The sequence below is a fragment of the Trachypithecus francoisi genome, unplaced genomic scaffold, assembly GCF_009764315.1.
Source record: "Trachypithecus francoisi isolate TF-2019V2 unplaced genomic scaffold, Tfra_2.0 Lachesis_group5, whole genome shotgun sequence".
Classification (NCBI taxonomy): Eukaryota; Metazoa; Chordata; class Mammalia; order Primates; family Cercopithecidae; genus Trachypithecus; species Trachypithecus francoisi.
Window position 1 is genome coordinate 136,897,249 of NW_022681470.1, and position 20,832 is coordinate 136,918,080.

A 20,832-nucleotide genomic window follows, 5' to 3' on the forward strand; every position below is an offset into this window, starting at 1 on the left:
AGTGGTGCCTCATTTTTTTCCGGGCTGGGGTCGCGGGGGGAGGCCAGGAGGGGCTGGGGAGCCTTCGCTTTTCTCACCGTCGGCCCCTCCCGGAGACCCAGGGACAGACGCTTGTCGACGCCGTCTGCTGCGCTCCCGGCGCTTGGAGAGAGGCGCAGAATCCAAGTTGGGGACGCACCCTGCCGACCCCGACCCAGTCCCGCACGGTCGCGTTAGCGAAGGGTCAGGTGCTCTTGCGTTTGTTTTTCTTTATTTCTTTATTTCACATACACATTAGCCATTCAATGGAGAAGCCGGAGAGAGTCAGGCAAAGATGGTATAACAGAAGCGCAGTGACGGGGGCGGGGTGGGGCGGGGCGGAGAGGGAACAGACGGGCTGGCTGCCTACTTGCATTCCGCTAGGACACTGAAAACCCAGAAAACAAAACAGACAGTAAACTACCCTTGTTTCTTATGTATCTCAGTGCAGAGACGGGGGTGGAGGGCAGAGAAGAGGGGGAGACCAGGCTGAAGGAGGAGGAGCAGAGGGAGGGGGACGCTAAAGGGGAAGCACACCAAATCCATTAGTACTATATATAGATACTCGTATATACTGCGTTTCTTAGCCTAAGAAGAAACTTGTTTGACGGGACGGGCGGCCTTTGCGGTCCGCGATGCTGGTGCTGGTCGGGCGCACGGATCTCCCGGGAGGGGCCGAAGCGGGGCTGGCCCAGGCTGGCTTGCGGGGGGGAGGGGGGCGCCCCGAGGGTGGGTGGGGTGGGGGGGAGCAGAGGCGGGGCTGGGGTGCCCCTCGGGCTCTCGATTGGGGGACGAAAGTTCTCGTGACTTTATTGCTCCTTTATTTTCTCTCGTGTGGGGGGTCTGTTCAGCACGGTCGGGGTGGGGGAGTGGTGGGTCGTCTGAGCCACCCGGCCCCTCTGGGACCCAGAGCGCGGCGTCCGCTCCGCCAGCACGGGGGTGAGAACAAGGCACTAGGTCGGCCGGCCAGCGCGGGGGGCGGGTGTGTAAGGCAGTCGACAGGGCTGGTTGCGGGGTGGGGCGGGGCTGTGTGCGGGGCCGTGTGCGTGCGTGCGTGCGGGCGCGGGCCTGGGCAAATCGACCTGTCAGCGTGGCTGGTCCTGTCCTGGAGCGTCGAGCCTTCCCGGTGTTCCCCGGAGGGGATCAGGGATAGGATGAGAGATGTTGAATGGGGGCGGGAGGGGCGCCGGGAAAGTGGGGAGGAAACTACCAACTTGCTGAGCGCGCTCCTGATAATGCTGGTGAGGGTCAAGTTGGCGTCTGGCTCAAAGAAGGGCGCTCGGGGCAGAGAGGGAGGGAGGGAGGGGACGTTTGTTCGTTGGCATTGACCTCTGCGGGGGAGGGGCCGGGGACCCCTGCCGCGCCCCTGTACCCAGATGGGGATGGGGCGAGGAGGGGGTGCTGGGCCCCAGGGAGGGGCGCCCGGGGAGACCCGCGACCGGAGCAGTCCAGCCGCCGGGGGCACGCCGCTGTCCCGTTCCGTTAAACTCAACAAAGAAGGGATATGCGTATTCCTAACAAGTGCAGGATATTTAATTGATTCATAAACTTATGTATAATAGTTTGTGGGTTCTTTAAAACGTACTTTATAATGTAAGAAGCACCAGGGTTTTATGTTTAATTATCTTAAAAATAATTTTTCTCTCGTCCTTTTCCTTTTTGATCTTGTGTTGGTTATTTTTTAAATGTCGAGGTGTTTTTTTTAAACTCTAAAATGTGAACGTTTCCTTCAGCCCTCCCACCGAAACTGAGAACGAACGACGAAACAAATAAAAACCCCAGATCATCCTCGTCAACGCAGGAAAACGACTTGAAAAAAAAAACTAAAAACGAACGAAAAAAAAGGGAAAAACACTCAGCTTTCGTTATCCCCGCACAGGGCGGGGCAGGCCCGGTTCTTTTAGCGTCCCCAGAGCCGCGAGGACATTACAACAAAAATAGAATTTTTTTTCTTAATCTCTTAACATACAAAGATAGGAAAACTCTCTGATGCATTGCACTTGGTTCAATGAAAAAAAAAAAGTTCATTTCCCCCATATATATTTTTGTTTTTTTTTTTTTTTTCTCTCCTAACACGTCCCCACATCTCCTGTTGCCCTCATTGCCCCTCACAACAACACTTGGGAAAGGAGCAGCCCCCACCCCCTGCCCGCCCGGGCAGCCCCGCCGGGCACGCTCCGGCCCGGGCCCAGCTGGCCTGCAGCTTCCGACCTCGCCCGGGCAGGCGCCCCGCAGACCCTGGCTCCCACAGTCACACAGCGCCCGAGGCCCCGACTGTCGTCGAGGGAAAGGGCGCGTGCGGCCGGACAGGGAGCCCCTTCTGCTTCGCTCTCAGCTCTGACCCTGTTTAGCCAACCGAACTGAAAAATCATTGCACTTTGACCGCGCGTCACGCCCGGCCCACCCGGCCCCCCACCCCCCGGGGCCTTACTCCCCATGCCCCGGGAGACTCCCGCAGGATCCACTGCCCCTCAGCCCTGGGGTCCTCTAGGGCTGCACGCTGAGGACAGGGGGAGGGCTTCACTCAACTTCCAACAAAAGCTGTCCCTGGGGTCAGCCACCTTGTGGCTTCCAGCTGGGTAGCAGGCACCACCTGCCTGCCCCTTCGGCCCCAGGTCGCCGACCTCCTCCCCTCCCCAGACACTCCCTCCTCTCTTCCCTCCCTCCGCATGCTCAGGGCCACAGCCTCACCAACTAGATTCACAATAAATACAGCCCATAACCCACCCCTACGTGGTGCAATGTTGGATTTTCTTTCAGAGGATCCTGACCTGTGCTTTGTGTTTTCATACAATGAAGAAAGAGAGAAAGAGAGAGGCACAAGGACTCGAGAAGGGGCCAGGGACGGGAGACGCAGGAGGAGGGAGTAAGGCACAGAAAGACAAGCCAGAGGGGCCAAGTCACACCCTGGAGGGGAGCTGGGCGTGCTCATCCTCCCCTCCCTCCCAGGGGGGCTTCTGAAGACCCTCTGGACAGGCCCCCCAACCCTCCTTGAGGGAGGAGGGGGCTGGGGGGGAGAGCTACTTCCTGTGGTGTGTTACCAAATTGTTCCCAAGTTGCTCAAATGGAGGAGTTCCCATTCCAACAGCAAAAGACCCAAACAATGAATGCCCCACCCCTAAATAAAGATTAAAGACATTACAGCTAAAATCCAGAGAAAAGTGGCCACGGGGGGGCAGGGGGAAAGTGGGGGGCACAGAAAGCTCCAAAACACTTTTGAAAAGGACGACACCCAACACCCTCCCAAGGAACTGAAAGTCGGCGAGCAGGACGCCTACCTAAGCGCAGGTGGTGACTTAGCGGCGGCAGCGGCGGCTGCCTGGTCCTCCTCGCTTGGCTCCGGGGTCCCCTTTCTGCTCCACCCTCCGGCCCGGCCCCAGCAGGGCAGTCTGCGTGAGGGGCAGGGGCAGGGACTGATGGGGCGGAGCGAGGGCACCTGCATGCAGGGCTGGGGGCGGGGGCGACCTGGGGCCCGACTCCCCTCCCTCGTGGCAGGAAGGAGGCCCTCCTGGCCTGCAGAGAGAGGGGAGAAGGGGCCTGTCCCAGGCTAGGATGAGGCCGTCGAGAGCATTCCGACTTTCTCCTATGGACTGTACAGAGGGGTCCAGGGCCCCAGGAACTGCTCTTGCGGCTCAGGGTGGGGTGACAGAACACCCTCCATTCTGGGACACGCAACTAGCTCCAGGGGTCACCCCCGGCCCACCTGGAGGCTTTTAGCCCGAGGGTGGGGTGGGGTAAGTGGAGGCTGCTCTCCCCCTCCTGGTCCGGAACAGCTGGGGGAAGAAGCTGGAGCCTTGGCAGGGAGGGAGGGAGGGAGGGAGGAAGGGAAGGGCGGAGTCTGGAGGGCAGAGCCTGAGGGATCTAAACCCCATCATCTTTACAAGCTGGTCCTCCAGGCTCCCTAGGACAGCTCCGACCATGTGGAGGGTGGGGTTCCCCTAGGAAGGGGTGAGGGTGGAGGCCAGGCCCCTTCAGAACTGTGCTGGTTGCTTTGCTTGGGGACTTTGTTCCTTCCCCAGAAGGCCGGGGCGGGGTGGTGGGGAGGAAGGCAGTTCTGCATCCTTTCTTGCTTTCTGTCCTCTACTTGACAGAGTCCATGTCGCATGTTTCTTTCTGCTTGGCTGCTGGTGCACAGCTCCACCGAGACCCCTTCCAAGGGCTCTCCGAGAACTGGGCTGCTTCTGGGGCCCACAGGGGTCCCCGGGCTGGAGGAGAGAAGGGCTGAGTGGCTGACGACGTGTAATTTTTGCTTTTCGGTGGGGCTGGGCTGGGCTGGGGGATTTTTCCATGTCTCAAAATTTCTTCTCCCCCCTTTCGAGGAACCTCTTCTTTTCATTTTGTTGTTTCTTTTGTCGATCTTATCAGAGGAACCAGGACTGAAACAGGATGAAAAAGAGGCGATACTGAGAACAGCTGTGGCAGGTCCCATCTCCCAAAGAGCCAGGGTGCCGGGCAGCCACCACCCACCTCGTTCCGGTGGAGAAGAAAGGGTATCCCCATTCTCTCCCTCCCTCCTGCGAGAACCCTGCCCCCTCAGAGACTCTGCCCCTAGTGCTAGAGTCCAGCTGGCCTTCCCGTGGGCACTGTGCCCAGCGGGCGGGACCCCCATGGCTGGCGCTGGCACAGGCCTGAGATCTGGCCATGTTTCCAATTGTTTAGGTTTGTGTGTGCGTCCTGGAGGGTGGGGAAGATGCCAGGCTGGGGCTTTTGTACCCAGAGGGGTTTTAGGAATGGGGTGGGGGTGGCCCAGCTTCTTGCTGAGTTTTCTTTCTGTCTCTTTGGATTAAAAGCAGAAATTCCCATCTATATACCCCAGCCAAGGTCCCACAGGCTGAAAAGCTGGGGGCAGAGGAACCACATGGCTTCAGTCCCTAGTAGCGCCAGGCCTAGGGGAGGGGCCACATAGCCCACGGTGCTTGATCTTCTACCCTCAGGACACTAGACACTGAGGAAGGACCTGAAGCTCCCTGGGGTGAGTGTCACTTCCTTCACAATGCCAGCAGGGGGTGCTGCCTTCTCACAGACAGGGCCTTGTCTGCCTGTGTCTGGTGGCTCAGCTCAGAGCACACCCAGGGCAGACCCCAAGGGACTGAGCTGCTTGGCTGTGCCCTCCATCCAAGGCTCCAGCCCCACCTCCTGGCAAAATGGTGGGTCAGGGTCTACTGTGGTCTACTGGGCCTAGGTGCACCTGGTAGTACCCTTGGGGCAAAATGAGGGTCCCTGAAAATGCATCTTGGGGCCTCTTCCAGGCTGTCACAGACTCTGGTCTGCAGAGGCCAGGCAGAGCCAACTACAGAGCATGCAACAGGTCCTGGTTCACTCCACCCCTGCCCTGATCCCACAGGGAAGCCAGGCACAGAGGGGGTGGGTGACCTGCCTGAGGCCACACAGCCCTCGGGCAACAGAGCCAGGGTTCAAATGTAACGGGCAGTGCAGGCTGTGCTCCTAACTGCTGCCTGTGCTGCGAGCACGAGGATGCAGGTTCTGTGGTGGCCGGAATGCCTGTGCCCTGCCTAGGTCAGGGTGAGGGCCCAGGGCAGCTCATCTGCCAACTTTTCAAAAGAAACCAGAAGCCCAGACAGAATTTCGTGCGAAAATTTCCAATATTTAAAACGTTGCTTTGGTCAAACATTCTGCCTGCAGGCCAGACCTGCTCTCAGGCTCTGGTTTGGGACTGAGGATAGGACACTGGGTTTCAGAAAGGGCCTTGGAGATCATCTAGCACTTTCTGTGACAATGGAAATGTTCTCATTTCCATTGCAGTAGCCACTAGCCACAAGTGGTTTCTAAGCACTTGAAATGCGGCGACTGTAACTGAGGAACCAAATTTTTCTTTACTTAATAAGTTAATTTAAATGTAAACAGCCACACGTGGCCCGTGGCTACCACAATGGACAGTGCAGATCAAGAGCATCTGGAAGTGTGGGGTTTGGGATTGCCACAATGACCAGGCACTGCTGGGTGGGCAGAAATGCTAAACTTCCTGCATGTGCTGGACAGTACACACAAGAGACCTGCCCTCTCTCAGCGGGGCCCCTCAAGCACCTGCCCCGAGTCCAACCGGTCAATTGACTACAGGCCAAACAGAGGCTCACTGGAGCCTGGTGAGGCTAAGGCGGAAACCCAGGTCTGAGGCATCCCCAGAGTGGATGAGGGAGAACTGGCCCGCAGCCAGCTCCTGGGCTTCTGGCCCAGGCCCGGGGGTGGGAACCACCTGGGCTGGGTGACCCCCACCCGCCACAGGCTTGGGCCTGTTCCCTGGGACCCCCTTCCCAAAGGGAGACTATAGAGGAACCCTGTGCCATTGCTCCGAGGTTGAGGGGGAGGCTGGCTATGGTGGTAAGCCCACCCCTCTCCTCACCAGGCAAATGAGGCTTGTGGACAACAGGACAGGGAGGGCCCCACCTGCCCTATCTGCCCCTGGCAGACCATGCCAGGGCCCCACACTGGCCCCTTTGGGGTTTCCTGAGCTGTACAGTTGAGGACAATTGCCAATGCTCAGACTGGGGGGTCCTCCTCAGGGAGAGAAGACTCTGGTTCCAGGTCTGGAGTTAGGGACAAAGGCTGCCCCAAGGGGGCTCCCCGGCACCTCCCCAAAGGTCCCAGGAATGGGGGATCTGCTGCCAAGCACAGAGTGGCTTTCTCTGCTCACCCCTCCCTACTTCCTGAGCCAGGTCCAAAATTGATTAAAACTAAGTAAAAAGCGCTGCCCAGGGAATGACAAAATTGCTAAAATTCTCTTTTCTTCCCTCATTCTATTGTTCTCTCTCCATCTGGTGCTCCAGAGATCAGCTAAAGTCACTGGTTACTGTGGAAACCACCCCCGGTTGTACCCCCTGCGCCCGTTGCAGCCGCCTGCCTGCCCCCAGGCCCGAGGGCTCCAGCTCTGCTTGTCCAGCTCCAGCTCCCCCCACCACTCCCAGACACACCTGCCTGCTCAGGGGCCCTGGATCCCCGCTGCGACTCCTTCCTCCTACCTCCTGGAGCCCAAGACACAGGGAACATCGGGGGAGACAAACTTTCCCAAACTTGCCTCAAATTCTGACTTGGCCCCCAAACGTCCAAGCAAAGTGAGCAAAGAAAGTAAAGGAGGCAGTGGAAACAGGGTTAGCAGGGAGGGCTCATGGCAGTGGTCCCCGGAGCAGAGCGCACAACCGACCGCAGAGCTGCGAGCAGCCCAGGCAGGCGGCAGGAGGGAGGGAGCAATGGAGCCCTGCAGCCTTGTGCCAGCCCAGAGCCAGGAGGGGAGGCCCGCCTGCTGTCCCTTCCTCTGGCACCCCCTCCCGCCTCTGCCAGCAGGGCTCTCTTGGCCTCCCTGGCACAGAGCAGAGGGGGCTGGCTCCAGCCCCTGCTCGGAGCCATTGTTTTTCTTCTCAACACCCCCAAGTTCAAGTTCATCTGGGTGTTACATCATGTCTGGTTGCTCCTGGAAACCAGACGGGTCAGACGTGACTCTGGGGAAAGGGGGTGGGAAGCTGGAGGGGGTTGAAGTTCTCTTCCCCTCCCCTCCTTACCACTAGGGAGCTCTGAAGTTTGAAGTTTGACAAAGTTTTTTGGCTTTTTTTTTTTTTTTTTGAGGGAAGGAAAGAAAAAGAAAAAGAAAAAAAAAATCTCAAACCACACACAAAACTTCCATCCACTAACTTTCTCTGGACTCAGGCCCCAGAGCAGAAAGAGGCAGAGCAGGAGATGAGAGGTGGCCCCAGGGGCTCTTGACAGAGGTGGATTTCCCAGGGCTGAGGACACCTCCAAGGAGGTGTTTTTGTAAAATGTGCAAAAGAAAGATATTTGCATGTTCTTTTTCAAAACCCTGGGCTGTAAAAGCCTCAGGCCCCCTAAAGCTGCCTCTGCCCTCCTCCTGAGATGGGTCTTCCCTGTGCCCCCAAGGGCACTGGGCTCTGTGGGCACTCGCCTCTAGGGTCTCCACCTGGAGAGCTAAGAGTTGTCTTATCTCTTGCTTGTGACAGGGATCTGTCTCCTTGTGAGAACTAGGGGTGGTGTCAGCAGGAGATAGGAGCAAGGATGGGGTCTCTAGCATGCTGGTCTTCTCCCTAACAGGACTCCTGAGGACTTGGGTGAGGGGCCTTTAGGGGAGTGGCCTGCCCTGCCCTGCCCCCAGTGCCAGTCTCTGGGCACGCAGCCCACCAGCCCCTCTGTCCCTCCTCTACCCGTCACCCAGCCCACCCAAAGCCAGGGGAAAGGGAAGGGGTAGGGGCCAGGGCTTCCAGCCGGGGCGGGTGAAAGCAGTGAGGCAGACTCTATTCTCCTCTTGATGGGCCTCAGGCTTCCATCTTTGCTTCCACCAGGCCTGGCCCAGAGGGTCTCTAGACTTGGGTCCTTGGCCGCCTTCCCCAGGGCCAGGGCTGTCAGAGCTAATTATCCAATTAGCTGATTAGCCAGGGAGCCTGGGGGCTGCCTGGGGAGACAGGCTCAGCTGGGCGTGCAAAAGCCTGGGCCCTCCAGCCCCGCCTCAGACCTCTCTCTCCGTTAGCCCCAAGGACTCCAGGCTCTTCCCTAATACCAAGATGCCCTGCAACCCTGCCTGCTCTCCTGGTCCCTGCATCCAGGTGGTGGGCAGGGTCTCCTACCTGAGACTGCTGTGGGATGTTCAGAAAGTTGCCGTCCCGGGGTCCGATGCTGACAAACCGGTTGGCAGAGGAGGCGCCTGTCGTTGCGAATGCTGTGGGGAGCAGGGGAGAGAGGGAGAGACCCTGTCAGGCCTTGGGGCCCACCTGGGCACTGCCCCTCGGGGCTGCTGAGAGAGGGAGAGACTGAGTTAGACCATGCTGCCCAGGTTTAGGCTGGCAGTGGGAAGGATGGGCCAGAGGGGCATCCAAGCTGGAGGCCAGGCTCCGAGCCTGCCCCCCGACTACAGAGGGATACTGTCATCTTCTCACTGACCAGGAACACACACTACACCCCCGACACACCCCCACTCCAAAGCCAGTCTCAGCCAGGCATCCTTTTTCACAGCTGGGATGAGGGAGAGGCCCTGGGGGCTGAGACAAATGTCTCTTGGACCTAGTTCCACCTGCTAGTGAGGCACTGGGCAGGGCTGGGGATAGTCCTGGTCCGCAAGTACCCTCAGTGGATACCCCTGCTTTCCCACTGGCCCCTCTCAGGTACTGAAGAGAGGTGGCCAGGGGAGAGGGGAGGCTTTGGCAGCCCAGCCCCACCCTGCTTCGGGAAGGCCTTCCCAGCCAGGCTACCTCTCCAACCTGGGTGGCCTAGCTAGATGCTACACCTCTTACCACCCTGGGCAGGCCCAAGGACCAGGCAGGCAGGCTTGGGGAACCCAAAGGGTACCCAATGGAGGGCTGAGCCAGGTAGGGCAGGGTCAGAGAGGGGCCTAGGAGCTGGCTGCCTGGCTTGGGCCCAGGGGTAGCAAGGCTCAGGCCCATGGCATTCTCCTCCTCTGACTGATGCACCAGGTCCAACAGGTCTGTGGTTCCAGGACCAACGCAATAGAGGAGGAGGAGGCTGGAGAGCCTGGCAGAGCCCCAGGGCTCAGATGCCTGGGGGCAGCCATCCTGGGGCCCAAGGACAAAATGATCCCAACAGCCCTGAGTTCCTCTCAGGTTTCCAGATGGAGCTCTGCCAGAGGGAACAAGCCCTGTACCCCCAGAAGGGAAGATGCCCCCAGAGGAGGCAAGGAATATCACAGGTTACCTGGGAGGCCCACCGCTGCCTTGCACCAGACACACCCAGGGACTCCATGCTCACCAGATTCTGCCCACCTCTCTCCAGAAGTGGCCCCCAAACCCTGTAGCCCAGCTCCCATCCCCCACCCTGCCCACCTCCAATGACTGTGACTTCATGTCTTATGGCGGATGCAGATGGGAAGATGGCATGAAGAGGATGGAGAGGGGAAAAGAACTCAAACCACGAGAAAGGAGGAGAGACAGAGCGAGCGGAGAGCAGTGTGAGATGGGCCACCCCTCCCGCCGCCACCGAACTGCCCTGGCCTGTGGCCTGCCCACCCCCAGAGCTGCCCACCCTGGCCCACAGACAGCACCCGCCCCATCCTCTGTCCTTCACGCCGGGTCTACCTGGGACCTCTCGACTGATTTTTCTTCTTTTCCCTTTGACAAAATTTGTCATTGGTTTAAGAGGAAAAAAAAAGAAAAGAAAAGAAAGAGAGACAGAGAGAGAGATGAAGTAAGCCAAAGCCCACAGCCCTCCCTTGTCCTTGGAACATCTAACCTGGGAAAGGAATTGAGGAGAAGGGAGGGCAGAGGGATGGGAGGGGGGAAAAAAAAAGAGGAACAACGAGAAACCAAATGTGAGACTGAGGGGGAAGGGGTCAGGGGCTGGCCTGCTGCGTCTTTGAGGCCCAAGGGCCCAGGGATGGAGGTGAGGGGCAAGGCAAAAAGGGGATGGTGGTGGCGTCGCCTTGTGGTTACATTTGATTTTCTTGGTGTGGGGGGAACAACGAAACAACAAAAAAATTAAAAAACAAAAACAAAAAACAAAAAAAAAAAACAGCAATCAGGCATGAAGATGGCATGGCTGTGCCTCCCCGCCCCCTCCCACCCCCGCCAGCACCCCTGGCCTGCGCACCCCCGCTGTGCTCTCCCTCCCGCCCCCCAGAGGGGCCTGGGCCAGGGGCCCCGGCTGGGAGCAGCGGGCAGGGGGCTCGTGGGGTGCTGGCTGGTGCAACTGAGGCCCGGGAGGGAGGCTGTGGTTGGGGGGGCTCGGCTCTGCTCTTGTCCATGGTGCTCTGGGTTGAGGGGCTTTGGTGGTGGGGAGGGGGAAGGCTTTTCTTTTTGCAGTGGAGACTGTTTGGACGGGCCGGGGACGCTGGGCGTTGTGGTTTCGGTTTCATCGTCCACTTACAAGGTGATGGAGGAGTCAAGGCGGCGCCGTCTGGGGCAGTGCTGGTGGATTTGGAATCAGGCATAGGAAGGGGCACAGGTCTGGCCACTGGAGGCGGCGGCGGTAGCAAAAATGACCCCGGGACTTTGCCCTGGCCGCTACCGTTGGGCTGTGAACAACATAAATAGAGTGACGCATGAAGGCACATCACACACAGACACACGCTCCCCTGCGCGGCCGCGCCAGCTCGCTCCTGAGAGCGGGCGCTCCCGGTGGAAGATCCAGAATTGGGTCCTCTCCTCCAGGGCACGGGATGGGTGAGGGTGTAAGGCCTCTATTTGGTCTCTCAGGTGTTCTCTTTTTTTTTTTTTTTTTGGTCCTCTTTTGAAGTTGTGGGAGGGAGGGAGGGGTGTTCGACGGGTGGTTTGTTACTTCTTAGGGAAAATGTTTTAGGTACCAAAATATGCCACCTAGCAAATACGTGCAGCTGCAGCTAGAACTCTCACACTCCTGAAGACCATCTCCTACAGCAGGAAAGATGAGCGCGCTCACCCTGCTCCCCCGGTTCCCCAAAGCACATGCCTGCCTCCCTCTGAGGGCTGTCGGGCTGAGCCAGTTCACCCAACCAAGGACGGCAGTCCTGCCAGCACCCACCCCACAACATGTCCTCAGGAGGCCACCAGAAGTTGGGGAGCTCGTCCTCGGCTCCAGCAGCCTGGGTCCTCACTGCCTGTGGGTGGTAGGGCGCTGACCTGTTCTCTCAAGAATGGCCAGGGAAGAAAATCCGTCGCTGCCAGCTCTACTGCCCGTGAGGTTCTTCAGGAGGACTTCCCTGTAGGACGCCCTCAGACACCATGGATGCCCGGCCGCCAGGATGCATTCCTTGTCCTTTATGCCCTCATTTGCTTCTAACTGGATTTTCCCCTCCAGGCCCCGTGCATGGCCTTGCGTGGGTTGGCCTTCTGGCTTCAGGACACATAGGTGCCAAAGGACAGACAGAGGTGCCCCTGCCTCTCCCAGGCAGGTTCCCTGGAGAGACCTCCCTGGAGGTTTGGGCACACACCTCCCGCTGCTCTGAACAGGACCCTGATGACCACTGAGGCGTGGGCTCAGGAAGGCCTGGCCTGTGCTTTTCATCCTAAACTGGCAACTCTCCTGTGGGATAGAGTTCCGCCCTTCTGGGCACCCAGATGCGAGACCCAGAGAGGATCCTGTGTACTCCTCCTCCTATCGGTGAGCAAGCCCCGAGGAGCCCATCCCCTTGATGTCTCCAGCCAGTGCCTCCTTCTGTCCTCACTGATTTCAGCTGGACGATGACAATGAGCTGGTAGGTGGGGCTCCCCTGTGCTGAAACTGTGGTTATCAGCTCAGAACCCTCAATGTCCAGCCCTGGACCAGGTGCGTTAGTTCTGTTGTGTAACTCCCAACCCACCCCAGAAAGCATCCGTTCTCACCCAGGGGTAATTCTGTCCCCCTCAAGGAGACACTGGCAATGTGTGGAGACACTTTCAGTTGTCACAACAAAGAGGCTGGAGGGGCAGGGTAGAGGCCAGGATGCTACTCAACATCCTGCGGTGCACAGGACAGCCCCCACAACAAAGGACCATCAATCCAAGCATTAATAGGCCCACCCTGGAAAGCCTTGACACAAAGGACGCTCTATTCTCCCTATTTCACAACTGAGGAAACTGAGGCTCTGGGCCATTAAATGGTTTATCCTAAGTCACCCAGCTGCAACTGGCCAGACCTGGAATTCACAGCCATGTCTGTCTGACTCCAGGGATGCTAGAATTCTTTACAGCAGACTCATCAATCCTCTCCCCAAAATCCACATCAGCTCAGGTTTCTCCAGTCTTCTGGAACCTTCCACGGCCCCAGCTACACCCAACATGAAGTCCAATCTCCTCAGTTGGGCATTCAAGGCCCCCATGGGGGATGCCTCTATCGGTCCACCCCCTACCACCCCTCTGCACTTCCCATTCCAAACTAACCGGGGTTTCCAGAACACAGGCCGAGCAGGCAGGACTGCACGCTGGCTTGCTGTGGAGCTCTCTGTATGAAAAACTATTTCCCACACCCTTCGAGGCCTGCTCAAAGAACCCTGTCCCCTCTGTGGGGACCAGCCAGATCCCCTGAATCACAACCTATCTTTCTCTGCCCTGTTCCTCTAGGACATTCTTGATCTCACTGGAACCTTCAAAACAGGCCACCCCCTCAATCCCTGCCAGCTCCCGAACGAGTCGGCAGAAGCATGCAGCACCCAAGTATCACAAAGCACGTGGGATCGACTTGTCCTTCCTGTTGCACTTTAAAGTCACGGAAGCCCAGGCTGGCCTATGCAGCGCACCCTTCTGAACTCTGGCTTCTCTGCCCATTGTTTTTTTTTACCACTATGACCAGCATCTAGGTCTGACATATTGTCCCTCTAAATGGTTCCTTTGACCCATTCCTGCCCACTCCAAGGGTGACAACTCTCACTGGCCCTGACAAAAGCAAACAGTGGCTGCTGGTCCCCATGTGTGTCCTGGGCTGGAGAACTTTTGTGTGGGTATTGTTTTGGAAAGGGACCTTCAGTTCCAGGTAACAGTGCAGGTCAGAGCGCGGAGGTTTGCAGCTCTGCAGAGAAAGGTGATGCGACGCCTCCCCTCATCTCCACGCCTGCCTAGAAGGAGGGAATGGGATGGTCTGATCACAGCCTCACTCCTCCTCTCCAGGTGTCCTGAGCTCAGGCTCCCCGGGGGGCTGGGACACAGAGGCCTTCCAAGCAACCCCAAGGCAGCCTCTGCCTTCCTTCAGCTTCAGAGCCTGTCTCCCCCAGGAGTATCTAAATTGTTAATCCCACCCGATAATGCTAATCCCTGCCTGATATGGCCAGACACTGAAACCTGCTGATTTACAATATTCAGTTTCTAGACGTAAATTCCAACCAGGCTGGCACGTCTCAGCTCTAATTGGGGTACGGTTGAGGTTTTAAAAATCTCAAGGTCTTGTGACCGTGTAGTGCCTTAAAACCTCATGAGTTAGAAGCTAGAAGGAGCCTGGAAGCTGGTATAGCTCCTCACTTTTTTTTTTTTTTTTTTGAGATGAAGTCTTACTCTGTCGCCCAGGCTGGAGTGCAGTGGCGTAACCTTGGCTCCCTGCAATCTCCGCCTCCCGGGTTCAAGCGATTCTCCTGCCTCAGCCTCCCAAGTAGCTGGGACTACAGGCACACGCTGTCACATCCGGCTAATTTTTTGTATTTTAGTAGAGAGGGGTTTTACCATGTTGCCCAGACTGGTCTCGAACTCCTGAGCTCAGGCAATCATCTGCCTGCCTCACCCTCCCAAAGTGCTAGGATTACAGGTGTGAGCCACCACACCCAGCCTAAAATTCTTCCATGCAGACATTTTCCTGCAAAACTGATCTGTGACTTCTGACTCTCAAGGAGGTTAGAAACAGCATCAACATCACCTATGAAGTTGGGAAAAATGCTAATTCTCAGTCCCCACCCCAGACCTGCTGAATCAGTTGCTCTGGGGGTGAGACACAGCCATCTGTGCATTAGCCAGGGCTCTAGTTGACTCTCGCGCATGCCAAGTCTGAGAAGCACTGCTTAACAGTGGCTGTAGTGTAAGCACAGCTGGGTACTGCCACTCCCTGCCCACTGGATCAGTGGTGAAGCCGGGCCCTCTGGCTCTCTGCAGCTATGCATCAGCCTTTTGTGTAGCACAGTACTGTCTCTAGCCTCCTCCCAGAAGCCAGGGGTGGGCCCCATCAAGCAGGCTCCTCGCTGAGCCCCCTCTCCCTCTCTTCAGTAGGACAGGTCACACAAGGAAACTCAGAGGTTGCTCCCCAGCTGGGCCACACTCCTTGCTTAATCAAGGTGCCTGTTTGCAGTTCCTGTCTGCAGTGTTTGGCAAGTGCCTGCCTCAGGAAGAGAAACTTCTAGGCAAAATGAGTCCTCTGTCTTTTTTAAAAACTATGACTCTATATCAGAGTCCTCAATCTTGAACAGTCAAGTCAAGGGAAAGGCTCAGGACCCAGCCCCCAGGACCAGAGGCTCAGAATGGCCAGGGGACTAAATGACCCACTTTCTCAAGGGTTCTGTGGTTAGGTTTGGCTACTTGGCCTAACCTGGTCTCTAGGCCAGCCTCAATTTGACTCTAAATCCTGGCTGCCTCGGTAGTTGAGAAAGCAGGTAAGGTAATGTTCCAGGCCTCTCTGCCACATATCCCAGACCCCAGACCCTTGGGGGCTGGGCATAGGCTGGTAGCTCCCCTTGAACTCTGCTGGTATCTCTGATGCAAGCACAGCAGCTGTCAGAGGTCAGGTCTGCTCTTCCCTCCATGACTCTAAAAGTGGACAGAGCTTGTCCAGAGAGGTGGGCGAAGGAAGCTACCAGTACACTAAGGAGCTGCAGGGTCAGCCAAGAGAAATCCTCGATGGGCAAAGGGGGAAGGAAGACGAGGAGGAAAGCAGCAGGAGGGGAACAGGAGTGAGGGAAGAGGACTGGCTTCCCTTACAGACAGAGCGAGAAGGCGGAGCCACAGCCCCGCCGCAAATCAATACACCAGCACTTAGCAAATGCTCACTCTGCCAGAGCACACCAAGGCAGCATGGGGCTGGTGGCAGCAGGCAGCCACTGGTGTGGACTTCCGGGATGCCTTTCCCCACCACAGCCCTTTGAGCATCCTCCCTGCCTGGCCTCTCACAGCAGGCTTCTAGGCTGGGAGGGCAGGCTACAGAGGAGCTGGAGCTTCTCCTATTACAGCATGCTGCTGAGGCTCTGGACTTTTCCCAGAGGTCTAGAAACTTCCACATTCCAACCAGGGACCACTGTCCCACTGAAGGGTCATCTCTGGCCCACCACCTCCTGGGATCATTCTTTCGCTGAGCAACCCTGAGTTTCTGCTCCTCAGTGACAGAGAAGGGCTCCGGGGGGAGCCAGTGTGTCTCCCAGGGCTGAGGAGCAGCAGGGTTTCACTCTAGAACCGGGACAGTCCTGGGAAACCTTTGTTAAAAGTCTTGCCAACAGTGGTCTCCGTAGCAGCTATGTGGATCGGGGCTTTCCCTTGACACAGTGCTCCTCACTAGGGATAGTCTTGCCCTCCTGGGCACATTGAAATCTGGAGACTTTTTTTTTTTATTATCAAGACTGGGGAGAAGGAGGTGTTCCTGGCATCTAGCAGGTGGAGGCCAGGGATATTGCTCAACATCCTACAGTGCACAGGATGGTCTCACACAATAGTGAATAAACAGCCCCAAATGTCAACAGTGCTGATACTGGGGAAACCCTGGTCTAGAATCTAGCAAGTCATTGCAGTTCCGAGGTTTAAGAGGAGCGCTGGGAGGTCGGAGCCCAGATCTGAGTTGGATCAAGAGTTCACTCCTGCTGAGGGGGCAAGGACCATGGGAAGGGCAAGGAGCCTGAGCAAAGGGGCCCAGATGCTGCCCCCACCTCTCTGGACCATGATAGACAGGCCCTGGCATAATACAGAGACCCCCACCCCCAGACCCAGAAAATCGAGGCGTTTGGTATTACTGGCTCCCTGCTGCTCCAGCCCCAGGCGGGCTCCTGGCTTTTGGGCCCTCTCCCTGTGAGCCCTGAGACAGACAGATAGATGTGGAGATGAGGCTGTAGCTGGGCTCCTGGGGCCCTCTGGACTCACCTGTCCGGTGGCCTGGCCCGAGCCATCCGAGCACACAAACTGCACAAACTCCTTCAGTGAGTCCTGCCCGTGGTGGTGGTGGTAGCGGATGGTCGGGTGCGTGAAATACGGGCTCGACTGCTGGATGATGGACGTGGAGGGGAAGTGCAGGGCTGACGCTGTGGCCCGGGGGCTCCCTGCATGCACGTGGACAGGGAAAAAAGGGTGTCAGGGCCAAGGAGGCAGCCAGTGGGAGGGATAGGAGAGGAGGGGAGCTGCAGGTCAGAGGGCTGAGGGTCCTGAGGATCCTGAGCAGGTGAGGCAGCCGCCACAGGCACAAAAGTGAAGGCAGCACAAAAAAAGTCAGTCATCAGAATCCATGATATTTCAATGCAATATAAATAAATAAATAAGAAAATCGGCAAACTAGGGTCCAAAGGCCAGTCATTTGTTTTTGTAAATAAAGTTTGATCACAACCAGCGCTGGGAGATTAGGATGAGGCAGATGAGGCAGGGTAGGATCTTGTCTTTATTTTATTTGGCTTTTTAAAAAAGTATTATTATTATTATTTGAGACAGGGTCTCACTCTGTCATCCAGACTGGAGTACAGTGGCACAAACACGGATCACTGCAAGCGATCCTCCCGGGCTCATGCAATCCTCCCACCTCAGCCCCCCAAGTAACCAGCACTACAGGTGCATGCCACCATGCCTGGCAGATTTTTGCATTTTTTTTTCTAGAGATGAGATTTTGCCATATTGCCCTGGCTAATCTCAAACTCCTGGGCTCAAGTGATTCGCCTGCCTTGGCCTACCAACATGCTGGGATTACAGGCATGAGCCACTGTGCTTAGTCTAAATTTTTTTTTTTTTTTTTTGAGACGGAGTCTTGCTTTGTCATCCAGGCTGGAGTGCAGTGGCGTGGTCTCGGCTCACTGCAAGCTCCACCTCCCGGGTTCATGCCATTCTCCTGCCTCAGCCTCCCGAGTAGCTGGGACTACAGGCACCTGCCACTATGTCCTGCTAATTTTTTGTATTTTTAGTAGAGACGGGGTTTCACCGTGTTAGCCAGGATGGTCTCGATCTCTTGGCCTCATGATCCGCCCACCTCGGCCTCCCAAAGTGCTGGGATTATAGGGGTGAGCCACCACACCCAGCCAAGATTTTTCAAATAGAAACGGGATCTCGCCCTGTCATCCAGGCTGGAGTGCAGTGGCGTGATCACAGCTCACTGCAGCCTCGAACTCCTGGCCTCAAGCAGTCTTCCTGCTTGGCCTCCCAAAGCATAGGGATTACAAGCATAAGCCACTGTGCCCAGCCTCAACATTTTAAACCATTTTAAACAAAGACATGGCTGAGTGCTGTGGCTCATACTTGTAATCCCAGTGCTTTGGGAGGCCAAGGTGGGAGGATCACTTGATCCAGGAGTTGGAGGTCAGCCTGAGAAATATAACAAGACCCTGTCTCTACAACAAACGTTGAAAAATTAGCCAGGCAAGGTGGCACACAGGAGGGATCACTTGAGTCTGGGAGTTCAAGGCTTCAGTGAGCTATAATCGTACCACTGCATTCAGCCTGAGTAATAGAGCAGGAAACTGTCTTAAACAAAACAAAACAAAACAAAACAAAAAGAACAACAAAAAACACTGATGTGCTCATCATACCCTTTTTTCTGCAAAGTTTGCAAAGTTTGGATTTTAAAAACATATCCCATTAAAATATTATTTATCTTGATGACTGAGTTGATACTTGCTGACACTCTGCACCTAAGGTGAGTGCCTCACTAGTCCTGCCTAATTCAGGCTCTGGGTGGGAAACTGGGCGGTGGATAAGAGGAGGCAGAGGGTTCCCTGGGGCTCTGGATGAAGACAAAGCCAGCGTCTGCTCAGGATGGCCATCTGACATATGCACACACATCTCCTGAGTGCGAGCTGGTGTGCACCCAGCCACCGCCACCTAGGCGGTGTTCTCATGTGCTCAGCCCCATCACTCTCACACACGTGTCCTCACATACGCGTTCTTGCATGCGCAATTGCCAACCCAGACCAGGCCCCAGCTCTTCCCCCTCCCGTCTGTTTCCAATCAACTCGCTCTTGCTCTCGGTTTCATTAGGGGGCTGAGGAAACTTGGCTTCTCTCTGGAGTTCATAAAAGCTGAGTTGGAGCCGGAGGAGCCAGGCCTGCGCCCTCCTGCTGCCTGTGCAGAGGGCCTTGGCTCCCCGCCCCCACCTTGCGGCCATCACACCCTGCCCCAGCACCGGTTGCCTCTGGGCTCCCAGCCAGGAGGCCCCAAGGAGGAAGCCAGGAGGTAAACCTCCTCGTTTTCTGTGTCCTACATACAAGCCCAGGAGATGGCAGGCAGACACAGGGCCATGTCCAGAAAAAGTCCAGGCCTCTTGCTGCCAGGTGGGTGCCCAGAGAGGGAAGAAGAAAGTGAAGGAGTGACAGGGCTGAGGTCTCAGCTCCCATAGCCTCCTGCCTGATCCTATCTCCTCAGGGCGACCTAGGTGTTCTCATCCTGAGCACCTTCTCAGCTGGGACACTGAAGTCAGACTGCAGACCCATGGCAGTGGGCAGTTCCTTTTCCTGAAGAGCAGCCCAGGTACCACCTGTTCCCTAGACCCAGCCCTTCCTTTCTAGAAAGCGGCAGGGAGGCCCAGACAAGGGAGCTACTTGCCGCAGGAGCCTGGGCTCCTTAGGAGTACTCTTCTCCATCCAGGCCCCACACCAACCGGGACTCATGCTGGGAAACAACCAGAGCCCGGGCTCAGCCAGGAGCTAGGAGAGAGGAGCCAGCAGGAGGGCAGGGGAGAAGGCTATGACTTCCCGCCCATAGCTGGCAGGACAAAAGGAGAACTGGGCCAGAGATGGGGAGGCCTTGGGACAGGCTTGTGTTGTATGTAGCACCCACGCACGCGAGGAATGAGAAGAAGTGGGAGGTTGCTCAGGAGCCATGTGGACAGCCCAGGGGCCCAGCCTGGTCCTCCACGGGGTGCTACGTGAAGTAGGGGCCGGTTCCCATGCCCACCACATGGTGCTGCCAGACCACATCCTACTCGGAGAGCTTGGGGCTGTCACTCGGGGTCAGCCCTGGCCCCTTCACCTGGCCAGCTGCCCCTAGACACTCAGTCACCTCCCCAACTGCCCCCCTTCGGGGCCCCCCATTTCTCACCTGGTCTGACTCCAGCAAGCACAGGCAGCGGGTGGTGGGTGAAAGCCATGCGCGGGGAGCTGCCCTGAGAGGAGAGGGCACTGCAGAAGTCCAGCTTTCCTGACTTCTTTAGAGAAGCCGGGCCTGGGGGGAGGAAGCAGCAACACAGGGCAGATTTAGCTGGGCTGGGGTGGGCGCAGGGAAGGCGGGAAGCCAGCAGCTCACTCCTTTTTTCCTCAGCCCCTCCCCACCGCCCCTTCCTCTACTGCTCCTTGCAGTACTGCTCCCTCCTGCTGCTCCTTGCCCAGTCCCAGGCCTTGTTCTGGGCCTGGTTCCGAGGCCCTGTGTGTAGGCCAGCCAAGGGGTGCTTCTGACCAGAGAGGAAAACGAGGCCCCTGAGTAATGTGGGGTGGTGTGTGCCAGGCAGGGGGTGAGCAAAGGGCCCAGCCTGTGCCCTGACAAGCAGGTAATGAAGTGAAAGGGTGGGATGCAGGACCGACATCGGGAAAGGAGTGCAGGAGGAACCCCAGGGTGCCAGCTTGAGAGCTGGGAAGGGGTAAGTTTGGGAGAGACAGGCTGAGGTCTATGCCATGGTGCCCTGGGCCATGGGAGATTCTGGTGGGAAGAAGCCAGGGCCCCGTTTAGGGAAGGGAACACACAGCCATGAGCCCTCAGGAGGGACACAATGCCCAACAAGACAGCAGGGACAGGGGCCAGAGGACCTGGAGAGTCCTCGGGCTGCTCAGGCCTAGCCGGACTGTGAAGGCAGAGCCAGAGGGGAGAGGACTCCCCCAGCCAGGGGACCCAGAAACTCAGCTACCACAAGATGGGTAATTTCAGGGCTCTGCCCTGCTTCTGGTGCCAGAGGTGTGGGTGGCATTCAGCATGAAACAAGGGCACAGAGAACACCTTGTTTGAAGTCTGTCTTTAGAAATTCATCTCTGCCCAGTGGCCACAGCATCCAAATGACAAAGCAGGGTCCCCAGGGGGCCAGGTTCTTCCATCTTGGGCTGAGCTTTAAGGTTGTGCCCAGGTTGGGGGGGATAAGGTAGAGTTGGGGCAGATCTCTAGAGCTACCATCCTTGGGGGACAAATTGAGTCAGTCTGGGTGAGGGGTGGAGGGGCTGCAGAACAGAGAAATAAAGAGCCATCTTAACTGCATAGGGAAGGGACGGGGGGGGGAAGGGCAAACTCCCAGCCACCAGCAGAGGTGTTATCTGGC

General features: G+C 57.1%; 1 protein-coding gene across 13 annotated transcripts in view; it reads right to left on the reverse strand.

The window, feature by feature from the left end:
- Positions 1-235: 235 nt before the first annotated feature.
- The window catches only part of NFIX (nuclear factor I X), a 104,635-nt gene continuing 84,038 nt past the window's right edge, over positions 236-20,832 (reverse strand). For 4 of the 13 annotated variants that reach the window (XM_033198124.1, XM_033198126.1, XM_033198123.1 and 1 more), the window contains exons 7-11: positions 19,632-19,754; positions 16,482-16,657; positions 10,855-11,002; positions 8,607-8,698; positions 236-4,394 (exon numbers count right to left, since the gene is read on the reverse strand). In XM_033198124.1, the coding sequence (XP_033054015.1) occupies positions 4,380-4,394; positions 8,607-8,698; positions 10,855-11,002; positions 16,482-16,657; positions 19,632-19,754 (554 nt within the window). In that variant the 3' untranslated portion in view covers positions 236-4,379. Of the gene's footprint in view, positions 4,395-8,606; positions 8,774-10,854; positions 11,003-16,481; positions 16,658-19,631; positions 19,755-20,832 lie in introns of all 13 variants that reach the window. The other 9 variants (XM_033198128.1, XM_033198130.1, XM_033198125.1 and 6 more) reach the window with 5 other exon arrangements.